The 13,422-nt window shown below is 42.2% G+C and overlaps 1 protein-coding gene across 9 annotated transcripts in view; it reads left to right on the top strand.

The window, feature by feature from the left end:
* ST6GAL1 (ST6 beta-galactoside alpha-2,6-sialyltransferase 1) overlaps positions 1-13,422 on the top strand; it is a 144,733-nt gene that overhangs the window by 106,862 nt on the left and 24,449 nt on the right. For 7 of the 9 annotated variants that reach the window (XM_050776528.1, XM_050776562.1, XM_050776542.1 and 4 more), the window contains 2 exons: positions 2,637-2,768; positions 6,509-7,165. In XM_050776528.1, coding sequence (XP_050632485.1) covers positions 6,559-7,165 — 607 coding nt within the window. In that variant the 5' untranslated portion in view covers positions 2,637-2,768; positions 6,509-6,558. Of the gene's footprint in view, positions 1-2,636; positions 2,769-5,770; positions 5,821-5,910; positions 5,998-6,508; positions 7,166-13,422 lie in introns of all 9 variants that reach the window. The other 2 variants (XM_050776591.1, XM_050776597.1) reach the window with 2 other exon arrangements.

The following is a 13,422-nucleotide window of genomic DNA, read 5'->3' as shown; positions in this document are numbered from 1 at the left end:
AGACAATTCTCAAAAGATGCATATAAGCTGCCAACAAATATGAAAAATGCTCAGTATCACTAATTATTAGAGAAATGCAAATCAGAAGCACAGTGAGATACCATCTCACATCAGTCAGAAAGGCTATTATTAAGTCAAAAATCACCAGATGCTAGGGAAGCTGCAGGGAAAGGGGAACATCTACACACTGTTGTTGAGAATGTAAATTAGTTCAGCCACCATGAAAAGCAGTTTGGAGATTTCTCAGAAAACTTAAAAACAGAACTACCATTTAACTCAGCAATCACATTGCTGGGTATATATCCAAAAGGAAATAAATGTTTCTACCAAAAAGAGACATGCACTTGTGTGTTTATTGCAGCACTATTCAGAATAGCAAAGAATGAAATCACCCTAGGTGCCCAACAGTGGTGGATTGGATAAAGAAAATGTGGTACATATACACCATGGAATACTACACAGCCATGAAAAAGAACAGAGCCATGCCCTTTGCAGCAACATGGATGCAACTGGAAGCCATTATCCTAAGCAAATTAATAATGCAGGAACAGAAAACCAAATACCATATGTTCTCATTTATAAGTGGGAGCTAAACAGTGAATACTGATAGACATAAAGATGGCAATAATAAACACTGGGCACTACAAGACGGGGGAGACAGGGGAAAGAGTTTAAAAACTAATTATTCAGTAATTGCATGGCAGGATCAGTCATACCCCAAGCCTCAGCATTGTGCAGTATACCCAAGTAACAAGCCTGCGTATGTACCCCCTGAATCTAACATAAAAGTTAAAATTATTAAAAAAAAAAAAACCTTTTCTTCTTTGTATGCCTATTGCTTTATAGAACTCATTCTTTATCTCATTAATCCTCTTTCAACTGTCATCACAACTATGTAATGTAGAGAATCATTTTACATGTGGGGAAACTGAAGTGTATAATCTTTTTTACTTTTGAATTATTTATTTATTCACTCTTGCTCCTAGAAGTACAGTACGTGGTCCATAGCCAGGAGCTGTTAATTCTATGGCCTGAATACATTCTAGAAAGGTTAAATTAATTTATATGATCCTTTGAATGTATATCAGTTTAATTATAATCTGTCCAGCAACGAGTATTATGTAGAAAACTGCTGAGTAATGTAAATTCTATAAACTCGTTTTTTAGTATTCTAGTTGCCCCTCTTGGGTTTCTCTCAAGATTAACCATAACTTTATATGCTTGTTAACTGTGCTTTTTGTTTTGTGATATGTCTGTTCACATTGATTACCTCTTTATTTTGGGAAACTTTTACTACATTAATCCTTTTTGTATTTTGACTTTTCCTTTTTATTGTAGTTACAGTATTTTTCATTGTATAGATGTTGAAATTTTCTTGCAACTGAATGTATTAAACTTTTCCTTTGCTGTTTTCCTACAATGCATCAAAAGAAGAAAGAGCTGACAAGTATATAATTATATTTTTAGCTGCTTTTTGTTGGTTTGTTTAGAGACAGGGTCTCACTCTGTCACCTAGGCTGGAGTGCAGTGGCGCTCATAGCTCACTGCAGCCTCTAACTCCTGGGCTCAAATGATCCTCCCTCCTCAGCCTCCTGAATACCTGGGACTACAGGCACACATGCCTGGCTTATTTTTAGCTTTCTAAAGTTATATTTTTATACTTTTGTACATTTTTTCAAAGTCAAAGAATAATGAATGTACATTTTAGAAATTTTGGAATATATGTCAAATGATAAAAAATGAAAACATCTATTATTCTTACCATTCTGGGTGTACTTTTTTCTAGTACTTTTTCACATTTTTTTAAACGTGTTTTTTTTTTTTTTCCTGAATTTGGATAGTATTTACAGTTTTATAGCCTATTTTTTCAGGTATAATTATACTGACTGAATTTTCATATATTATTAAATATTCTTTGAAAATAAATAAGTTTTTGAAAATCTGTCTGAAGTTTATTTCAGGATGGACCTAATTGCTCCCTATTTATCTCCAAACCAGCGATTAAACAATCTGTTCTTGCCAGGTTGGTCCATGGTGGCTGCTTTAGCTTTCTAGCCCATTCTTATCTGGTGTCAAGTCTATTTCTTTCATTTTTTTTTTTTTTTCTTTTGAGACAGAGTCTCTCTCTGTCGCTCAGGCTGGAGTGCAGTGGCATGATCTCGGCTCACTGCAAGCTCCACCTCCCGGGTTCAAGCAATTCTCCTGCTTCAGCCTCCCTTGTAGCTGGGACTACAGGGACTACAGGTAGGCGCCATCATGCCTGGCCAGTTTTTTTTTGTATTTTAATAGAGATGGGGTTTTATGGTGTTAGCCAAGATGGTCTCGATCTCCTGTCCTCATGATCCTGATCCGCCCGCCTCAGCCTCCCAAAGTGCTGGGATTACAGGCGTGAGCCACCGCACCCGGCTGGTGTCAAGTCTATTTCTAGGCTATCTGTGCTGTTCACAGATCCAGAGCATTGCACCTTTAATATGCTTTTCTCTCTTTTTTTTTCCTGAGCCCTGGAGGTTTCCTGGGCTGAGACCTAGCCTAACTCTGCAGAGGCACCTTTCCATCTTGTTAATGTTTAACCCTGCCTCTGCTGGAAAACAGCGCTCACCTTCTCTCTTTCTCTCTCTTGTTTTTTGCCTTTGCAGATGAGTTTTGATCATCCTGAGAAAAATGGGCCTTGGCCTCCAGACCCAATAAATCTTCCCTCCCATGGAGAATAGTGCTAATTCCTGAGGACCTGAAGGGCCTGCAGCCCCTGGGGGATTAACCAGAAGCAGGTAAGGAACACACAGAGGCATGGGCTAGCAAAGGGGTACATTCCTGAGTAAAAGCTGGTGTGGCAGATGTGCTGACAGGGAATCTCAGGATCTCAGTATCTGGCTACAGCTTTGCTGTTTTCTTTTTGTATACATTTTTTAGTCCTCTTTAACTGCTGATTCAATTTGGGTTTGGTTGTGGGGTATAGAGAAATGGCTTGTGCATTTCTATTAACTATAAGATTTAAGTTATTCTGTATTTCAGTCAACCGTTCTGAGTTCCTACTACGTGCCACAAATGCAACTGGTATTGAGTATGTCGTGATGGGTGGGTCGGGACAGGATTTCCTTGCTTTGAGCATTGATTTCTGCTGGTTCAGTGTTGGCCGGTTCTTTGAAGGTGGTAATGCAAGTTGCTGTCTTCTTCCTCTAGGAGCCTCATGATGATTGTAAAGACTCTCTTATAAAATTGCATCAGTTCAGTAATCTTTCTTTGAGTATCCGCTCTGGCGCCGGCACTGTGCTGGGTACTAGGGTTTCAGAAAGGATGCCGGGAGGAGTTTTCCTTTAGCAGCAAAGTCAGGCATGTAAAGCAAGCATTACAGAGCACTGGCTGGCAGCAAAGGGGAACAAGGCTAGTGCGGAGGGGGAGGTGGCCTCCACTGACCTTCAGAAACAGAAGGGTGATGCTGTCAGAGCTGGGAAGCACATGGACAAGGAGAAAGGGTGCAGTCAGTGCAGACACCTGGATGCTTAAGAACACAGTCTGGTGTGATTGGAAAATTCAAAGCTTGGTCTGTTTTTCCAAAACATTTATAGAGAAAAGTTTGCTACTCTTTTCCCTCAGTTGCACCATTTAGTGAAAGCTTCTTCAGACTCTGCCTTCTTCAGACAACTTGAGAGATGAGAGAGGGTCTTGCAGTTATAAGTGCCTGTGACCAGAAACTCTAGCTACCTGGTGGACTTGGAGCCTCAACCAAGGGTGGTGTCAAGGGACCACAAGAGCCCTGATGTGGGATTTCAGATGAGTGCCCTGAGGCCATGACAGGGCACAGGCTGTGAAGGCTGAGGCCATCTGATGGTTGCAAGACTGTCGTTGGACCCAGCTATTTGGAGGAACTCTTCTTTCCTGGGAAACCACACCTTGGAGAGTAGGTACTGGGCAGCCGCTCCCTGAGCCTCCAGTCCTGTGACAGTGAATCAGGCCGTTCCTGCCATGTTGTTTCATTCAGACATGTCAAAGTCAAGTTCCAAGTCCACTATTTCCAAATCACTCATGCAACTTTGAAAGTTACTTGTGTTTCCAAACCTCACAATACTCAGCTATAAATGGAGCTCATAAAATCTGCTGCCTATAGTAAGTCTGTAAAACCTTACTAATATGGAAACCTTAATACGGAAAGTCCCCTTGAGTGATAACACAGTGCACAGCAGGGATGGCAGGCTTGTCTGCCACTGTCTGACAGATCAAGTTGCCTCTCTAGTGACCTTGAGTCCGACTTGATCACACTGACTTCTCACTGCCCCTTATCACAGATGCATGTCCTTGGGTGGAAAGATGATGAACTTTTAGAGTCAGATAGACCTGGGCTGGAATTCTGGTTCTAGAACTGATTTGCTGTTGATGTTGGAGAGACCCTAGAACCTTGCTAAGCCTCAGTTTTTTCATTTCCTAAAATAGGGTTGTCAATAACTCTATCAGTGTTGTGGTAAAGGTTCAATGAGATATTGCAAGGAAAGTGACTACCATGTAGTAGGCCCTCCTTAAATGCTACTTGCCTTCTTTTCTCTGGTTTTTCTTCAACTGTCATATGGTCATGTGATTACCTGTGTTGGGTATCTGTGGAAATTGAAGTCCTTAGTTTCTGGTAATACAAGCTTCCACCTTCCACTTCATGATCTTAAATCTGAATTCTTCTTCCGCTGTGTACATTTAATCATTTCCACAACTTCAGCAGTCCAGGATAGGAACCCATCATTCCCAGAGCCACTGGTTCCTGAGGTCTGGGATGGTGGAAGCACTGCTTTGGTTGGTACTGCCAATGGATTCCAGGAATGAGCTGGATGTCAGTTCATGAAGGAGTTCCCAGGGAAGAGCCTGGAGCTCGGGGCTGCTGAGTTATGGCTGCGGCTTCACACCACTGTCTTCACTATCCCCCATCACCTCCACATGGTCCCCAGGCTGAGCTGCTGCTCTCCTGTCTCTGTTGAGAATACCTCCTGTGCTTTTTTGCTTACCTTGTTCAAATCCAATGAATACCATCCTCTTGTTTTGTGCTCCCGACACTCTGCAAATCACATAGGGCAGACAGAATTATTCTAAAAAACTCCGGAGCAGAAATATTAAGTGACCTGTCCAAAGTCACCAAGTATGGGGATAAGAACCCGGGTTTTGTGAACACCCAGTCCAGTACTACTACTACCTTTTCCTGATATCCATAGAAGCAGGATCCATGGGAAGAAACCTCAGATCCCTAGTGGGTTAGCAAAACCCCGGAGGTGATTGCTTTGGTTCACTATTGTAAATAAACCCAGTGAATGGGGAAAGAATGTCATGTTTTCCAAAAGATACAGCCATTATTTGAGTTCAAAGTACTTCCAGTTTCCATTCAGTTACACAATAAATTCTGAGAAAACAAAGTAGGTGTTTACCCAGAAATAAAGAGGACAATTCAGTCTCTATTTGCTCAGTGAAATCTATTTTCCAGAGCTTTTTGCAGTTCTGTGCATGTTGTAGTGGAAAGGTCATGGGTTATGGAATCAAGTCCACTTGGATTTGAACCTCAGTGCAACCATTTCCTCAGCTCTGTGAGCTTGGACACTTCCCTTGACTTTTCAGAGCCTCAGGTTGCTAATCCATAAAATGGAGATGATAACACCTTTAGGTTAGGAGATGCCCTTCATATTAGATTATGCTATGCTTGGTGCCCCCAGAGTTGTGTCTCATGGTGGCCCTGGTTATGGCGAAGTTAAGTGAAGTAACATCTAGCATGCTTAATGAATTTTTGTTTCCATTTCCTTAGTTGGCTGCATGTCTGCTATCTTACCTAGATTTCCTGGCCTCTATCATGAGGTGAGTCAGCTTCCTGTCTCCGTAGTGCTCTTCTTGCAGGGTACTGCACGAAACTATGTGGTGGAGATAACCCCTGATCTTCTCATGCAGGAGTCCAACATCGCAGCCCTTAGAGAGATGCGTCATAAGTCTATGGCATCATCTATAACGAGAAGTCTTTTTCTGCCTATTTTGAAGGTGTGTTGGCCACTTACTATTTTAGAAAGTTTAGGTTTGGTGATGTGAAACAGTCAGCCTGCTCTTTTGTATTCTGTTTTTTTGTTTTTGTTTTTCCAAGCTGCATGGCTTCATTTAACACATGTTGCAAGGCCCTAGGAACCGAATGATTTGCAAGGTGTGGTTTCTGACTTCAAGAAACTCAGAGTGCAGTCAGGGAGGTAGACAAAGGCAATCAGAAACTAATGTTCAGCATAGAAAAAGTAATGATAGGAGGACATATAATAAAGTGTTCATGGCTCAAGAGGAAGAGGGGAGTGTCCGAGGGACTACTGTCCACGTTCAAAGTCCAAATTGAGGCTGACTTTTGTCAAGAATTACTTAAGAGGCTGCAGAGGTGGCTAGGAGGTAGACCAGGGCTGGAATTCAAGTCACCTCACTTGAAATCTATTGATCAGTCCATCGCTCCACCTCATGCCACATTGGGTTTTTCTTCACATCATTTGTGTTTTCTTTGTCTCACTTTTTTTAGGCTTGTTTTCCTGCTCAGAACAAAGTGGCTTCCCTGAACACATCTTCATTATGATTCACACCAACTTGAAGAAGAAGTTCAGCTGCTGTGTCCTGGTCTTTCTTCTGTTTGCAGTCATCTGTGTGTGGAAGGAAAAGAAGAAAGGGAGTTACTATGATTCCTTTAAATTGCAAACCAAGGAATTCCAGGTGTTGAAGAGTCTGGGGAAATTGGCCATGGGGTCTGATTCCCAGTCTGTATCCTCAAGCAGCACCCAGGACCCCCACAGGGGCCGCCAGGCCCTCGGCAGTCTCAGAGACATACCCAAGGCCAAACCAGAGGCCTTCTTCCAGGTGTGGAACAAGGACAGCTCTTCCAAAAACCTTATCCCTAGGCTGCAAAAGATCTGGAAGAATTACCTAAGCATGAACAAGTACAAAGTGTCCTACAAGGGGCCAGGACCAGGCATCAAGTTCAGTGCAGAGGCCCTGCGCTGCCACCTCCGGGACCACGTGAATGTATCCATGGTAGAGGCCACAGATTTTCCCTTCAATACCTCTGAATGGGAGGGTTATCTGCCCAAGGACAATATTAGGACCAAGGCTGGGCCTTGGGGCAGGTGTGCTGTTGTGTCGTCAGCGGGATCTCTGAAGTCCTCCCAACTAGGCAGAGAAATCGGTATGTTCTGGGCTTGTTCTGTGAATGGCAGTGCTTATTGGGACTGGCTGGGCATATTGATGGTATGGGAGACAAGTGGCCCAAGTGTGGCTCAGTGGACCGGTGGAGTGGGCCCAGGGCAGTGTTTTTTCAGAGTCACAAGTGACACAGAGGGAGTTGAACAGATGGCACTCTAGGCCCCCAGCATCTTTATCAATTTGAAGAGTTTCATTATTGTTTCCTAATATTTTTAGTTGATATATAATAATTATATATATTTATGGGGATATTTTGATACATGTACTCAATGTGTAATGATCCAATCAAGGTAATTAGAATATCTACCACCTTGAACATTTATTGCTTCTTTGTGTTGGGAACAGAATAGTTTTATTTTGTTCTGTTTTAAATATTGGAATTGTGCAGAAGATTTCATCTGAAAAGAGAGTTCCGCTGCTACCAATAATCAAAAGCCTACAATTGACCTTTGAAAAGACTTGAAGCATAGATCTCTACATCATTTCCAGGTTCTGAAATTCTGTTGTTTTACCTGATTAATGGAGGACTCTATTGGCCTCAACAACCTGGGTAATTTTCAGCTTTTCTCTTTGAAAAGATTTAATTGGGTCAGCAAGTCTTAACTGTGGGCTATGGACCAACTTCAGAGGGTCATAAATCCCTGCGATTGCACGTAAAAATATCTGTGGATTAGGTGTGTATAATGTGTGTGTGTGTGTGAGTGTGTGTGTATGTATGTGTATGTATATGTACATGTGTATGTATGTACATGTATGTGTATGTATGTATATGTGTATGTGTATGTATATGTATGTATATGTGTATGTATATGTACATGTGTATGTATGTGTATGTATGTGCATGTATATGTGTATGCATATGTACATGTGTATGCATGTGTATGTATTTGTATGTATATGTGTATATGTACGTGTGTGTATGTATAGGTATGTATATGTGTATGTGTATGTATGTATATGTACATGTGTATGTATGCATATGTATATGTGTATGTGTGTATGTATATGTACATGTGTATGTATGTACATGTATGTATATATGTATGTACATGTACATGTATGTGTATGTATGTATATGTATATGTGCATGTATAGGTATGTATATGTGTATGTATATGTGTATGTGTATGTATATGTGTATGTGTATGTTTATGTGTATGTGTGTCTGTGCATTTTTCCAGGAAGGGAGCTTGTAGATTACAGTTTATTCTCTAAGGGATCTGTGACCCAAAAAGGTTTCAGAGTCACTGGTCACAATATATTAATTTGCTTTTCTTGAAACCCTTTGTAGTGAATCAAGATAGAAAGTCTCTCTATATTTGTAAACCTGTGTAACAGAGAGCCTTATTTCTCTTATGCTGAATGTGTTTTCCATTATTTGAAATGAATCAGCTAAAGAAAGCAAAGCACAGGAAGCTGTGCTCCCCTGTCAGCCTGGAGGTACTGGAGCAGGTGAGGTCATATGTCTCCTTTTTTATTTCCTTCATTGGATTGCCAGGAAAAATGGTCTGAAACCCAGAACAGGCTCTCAAAGAAGAAAAGTAGGCCCAAATTGGATTCTCTAGAGCAGAAATAAATGGTGAGATCACAGTTTCTACCTCCCCAAATAGGCAGCTGCCCTGCTGGCCAGCCCCACCTCAACTTTTGCTTCTGTACTTTTGTTTTTTCTTGGACTTTGTTTTCAAGAAACTAAATGTGATTGGTTTTTGTTCATCCATAATGGAGCGAAGTTTCTTTCTTTCTTCTCCATTTTTGCTGCTTATGTTTGGGATATCCTAGGTATTAGCTGATCCTTGTTCTTCATGTCAAAGTTAACATTGCGTGCCTGGCTGAAATTATACTGAAGTTTGAGACAGGGCCTGATACCTCTGTGAACTGGAACTACAGCTTTAATTTTATGCACTCCTTAAAGGTTTAGAGTGGTTTAAATAAACATTAATAATAAAAATAATATTTTTCTATAGACTGCAGTTTCAACTTCAAAATAAGGATTTCCACAGAAGGACTTTGATTCTGAGATGTAATAAAAATTACATGTTAGACTTCAAATGTTCTGCTGTTATAGGGTATATATCTTCTTGGCATTTTGTCTAACAAATATTTTAAGACATTCATTCATGTATTCTTTTACTTATTCATGGATTCATCAACAATACAAAGGGGAAGGGGAGGGGGAAAGGAAAGGCCCTTTGTTGAAGCCTGAGTTGCAGGCAGCGTGCCAGGCCCATACACTTCCTCCTGCATCTGGAATTTGTTGAGTCTCTTCCCAACTATTGAATGGATCAGATTATTTCAAATGGTTTTCTTTTACAAATAACATTGCTGACAAGCAGGGTTTTTGTGCAGATAACTTAGGTGACCACTGTTGACATTCAACAGGGAAATATCCTCAGAAGTGAGGCTAGAAGACACGAGTAAGAGACATTTTATGATTTTTTTTTTTTTTGTCCGTAGCAAGATTTTCTATCAGAGAGAGTGTAATAACACACTCTGCCTCCAGCAGTCTCACAAACCAGCCAATGGTGGGCTCAGTCATTTTCAGTTATTTTTGATAGTTTACTCATACATGTTAAGTATCTTAGATTTGCTGGAATTTTCATGTTAAACAGTAGCATAATTTTAAAACACTATCATTAATATAACTGATGCTTATTATGCATCTGCTGTGCGTAACATGCCTTGCTCTTTTCATCCTCCCAGAAGTCCTGTGAGGCTGATAAGATAATTGGTCTCATTTTGCTGCAGAGCTAAATGCAGAGGCTCAAGTGCTTACACCACTGGCTAATGGCAGACTGGGGTTTGAAAGCAGAGTGCTTGCTTCAAAGACTCCAGTCTTAGCGCCTGTGCTGTTGTGCCTCGTAATAACTGTAGCTCCGTAATACAATTTGCTGTGATTATTCTTTTGTTATGTTAAAACATTTCTTATATTCCTGTCTATTAGCTGTCCTAGACAAGAAGAGGAAGGATATTCTGAGTTAAGGCAAAGGCTGCATGGGGAAAAGTGCCCCGTGTGTTTGGGCATCACAGATAATCCTGTTTGGATGGCATGTGGGGCCTTGTGGGTGAAGATGGGTGAGGAACGAGGCCAGAAAGGTAGCTAAGCATTAGCTCTTGGAGAATGTTGACAGTCACAATAAGGACTTTAGGTTTCCTTCTTCAAGCCATGGAGAGCCCTAGAAGGTTTTTGAACAAGGGAGATTTCTCACTTATACTCTATGAGTCCCTGTTTTGTACTGTATAATATCTCCATTATCAGGCACTATTGCCACATCCAGGTCAGAAGTGCCAGGCCTGCCCGGGCTGTGGTAGCCGTGATGGAGAGAAAGGACCTTACTTGAGAGGCTTCATGAAGTAAGAGGCAGAACTTACTATCTAGCTGGAAATGATCTTGAGTGAGAGGCAGGAGCCAGGATGTCTCGCCTGGGAGCAGGCTGTATCTTACCAGGGGGAGCAGGCTTCCAGAGGAACGCACATTCCGCTTTGGATGTTCTGACACTGAAGTGTGTGTGGATTGCGCTGGGTAAATATCTATGCTGTCGAGTATTTAATTCTAGAGAAGGGTCAGATGTCGAGACAGATTTAGAAGTCATTTGTATCAAGGTGAGATAATGGTTATAATCCAGGGAAGACGACCAATTAGAAAACCTAGGAAAAGGTTTACATTTAAAGGACAAATAAAAGAACAGGGATAAGCAGGAAAAGTCAGAAGGGTCAGAGACCGGCTAGAGGAGAACTAGGTGTGCACCATACAATGGAAGGCAAAGGGGGATATAGTTTGAGGGATGTTGGCTGTTGGTATCAAAGTCTGCAGAGGTGGGATATATTCTTGGGCAGAATAAGGACTGAGAAGACACCTGTGAACTGAGTAGTTTGGAGAACATGATCAGTTATATCAGGGGTCAGCAAACCCTGGTCTTGAACTCCTGACCTCAGGTGATCCACCCGCCTCGGCCTCCCAAAGTGCTGGGATTACAGGTGTGAGCCAGCGCGCCCGGCCTGATTGGCTTTTTTCTTAGAATCACGTCCAAACTTCATACCTGGGCCCCCATGTCCCCGTACGATCTGGTTCCTGCCAACCTCTGTAACTGCATCTTTGATTTTTTTTCCCCCTAACTCCTTGTCTACAGTCAAGTTCCTCCCCTCGCTGTGGTCCTGACACTTGCTGCATCCTCTGGCTAGTGGACTTCTCTGAACCCTTCCCAAGTCTGGCCATCCTTTGGGTCTCAGCTCCAAGGCATTCCCTGAGTCATCACTCTATGAAGGAAATTCCCTCAGTGTCTCTGGCACACAGCTCAGCTTGTTGGTGTCACAGTATTTGTCACAATCTGCAATTATCTTATATGTAGGTTGTTGTGTGTCTTTATTGTCTATCCCCGTGCAGTAGAATGTCATATCTCTGATGGCATGGACCTTGTCTTTGTTGCTCACAGCCGTCGTCTCCCGTGTCTAAAACTGTGCCTGGCATAGAGTAGGTGCTCAATCAGTATTTGTTGAGTGAGCAAAACAATTCTCCTTTCTTATGGTCAACATCAAGCATCCGCTCTAACCTAAGCCTTCTGTGTGGGATGTTCTCGAGTTGCACCTCCAAATCCCACTCTCACCCTTTTCCACCTGGCTCTGTCCCTGAGAAATTGATTTTTTTTTTTTTTTTTTTTTTTTTTTTTTTTTTTTTTTTTTTGAGAATAGTCTCATTCTGTCCTCCAGGCTGGAGTGCAGTGGCACAATCTCGGCTCACTGCAAGCTCCACCTCCTGGGTTCAAGCGATTCTCCTGCCTTAGCCTCCTGAGAATCTGGGATTACAGGCGCACACCACCACTCCCAGCTAATTTTTGTATTTTTAGTAGAGACGGGGTTTCACCATGTTGGTCAGGCTGGTCTTGAACTCTTGACTTCAGGTGATCCACCTGCCTCGGCCTCCCAAAGTGCTGGGATTACAGGCGTGAGCTACTGCACCCAGCACAGAAATTAAAATTTTGACCTGTGTTAACTGGCATTATTCACTCTCTGGGTTTTCTTTGGGACTGGCCAGGAGAAGCACTGGCATTAAGCTGAGAAGAAGACTAAGGTCAGAGCACCTATTTGGCCATGTTTCGCCTTGCAGAGTACACTCAAGCTGAGTCTTTTTCTTGACTGAAGGTGTCACATCCTGCCAGGAGGCCCTCCCGTCTTGGTCCTGCTCTCTCCCTTTTCCCTTCAGGTCTGTGAGATCCAAGGGAAGGAGCAGAGCCAGGTTGGGATATTGACTCCCCCAGACCCCTTCTTGCTGGTTGGAGGTTGGCAATAGCTGTGTTCCTCTCCTAAAGGCAACAGCTCCCGATAGGTATCCCTCCTCAGCTCAGGGTCTGTGCTCATCAGGCCACAGTAGACCTGGGGTAGTAATGACTCCATGCAGTCATCAACCCTGGGGCTTTAGCCTATTCCATGTTGATTTCTTTAAACTCTACCCCAACTTGGTAAGTAGTCCTTTTATGAATCTCTCAGTTACTCTGTTGGAACTTCTCATCTCTTTTCTACTGGGATTCTCACCAATAATTTATTCATCTGTGAAATGGGAAAGTTGACTAAAGTTTCTGATGGATCTGTGTTTCTCATGCAATTGCTACTAATTTCTTTCGAAGCAGTGACTGATTATGACAAAATGGGTTATAATTCTGAGTTGTGTAAAGATATACCTCCTGCCCTATGTGCACTTCAGTGTACCTGCCCTGTAAGATGATAACAGTTGGGACTGTGCCCTTCTCAGGTAATTTTCAAACCATTTCGATGAAATTTTGCCCTAGGATTGAGGATAGGGTTGTGTTTTCATGACTGAGGTTTCTGTGTTCCTAGGGTTTAGTACATACATTGGAACTGAGAGAGAGAGGCTTTCATTCTTAATTCTGTGGATATCCTCTTTCTAAATCATCTTGTATTCAGTCAAATGCCCTCACTTCCCCAGATCCTGTGTGGATGAAGGATGACCCAAAACAAACCTGAATAGAACAATAGAGGATGCAGCTGACCTCCAGCTGCAGTGCAGATTTCACTGGGGAGCCCCAAACTTGCTTGACTAAGTAAGATTGGAAGAAGCTCTCATAGGATCACAGGGTTGGGATGGCTCCTTAAAGTCTTCCCTCCTCCACCAGATTGGTCAACGTTGGGTAGAAAAACTTTTCCAAGTCTTCCAAACACTGCTTAAACAGTTGCAAAGACAAGGAGCTAGCCCAGGAAGCTTAGGTTTTTCAAGATGGTCTGTTTGAT

Source organism: Macaca thibetana, chromosome 2 (assembly GCF_024542745.1).
Source record: "Macaca thibetana thibetana isolate TM-01 chromosome 2, ASM2454274v1, whole genome shotgun sequence".
NCBI classification, from domain to species: Eukaryota; Metazoa; Chordata; class Mammalia; order Primates; family Cercopithecidae; genus Macaca; species Macaca thibetana.
Note: the sequence above shows the minus strand (reverse complement) of the source record. Positions and strands in the feature narration are given on the sequence as shown.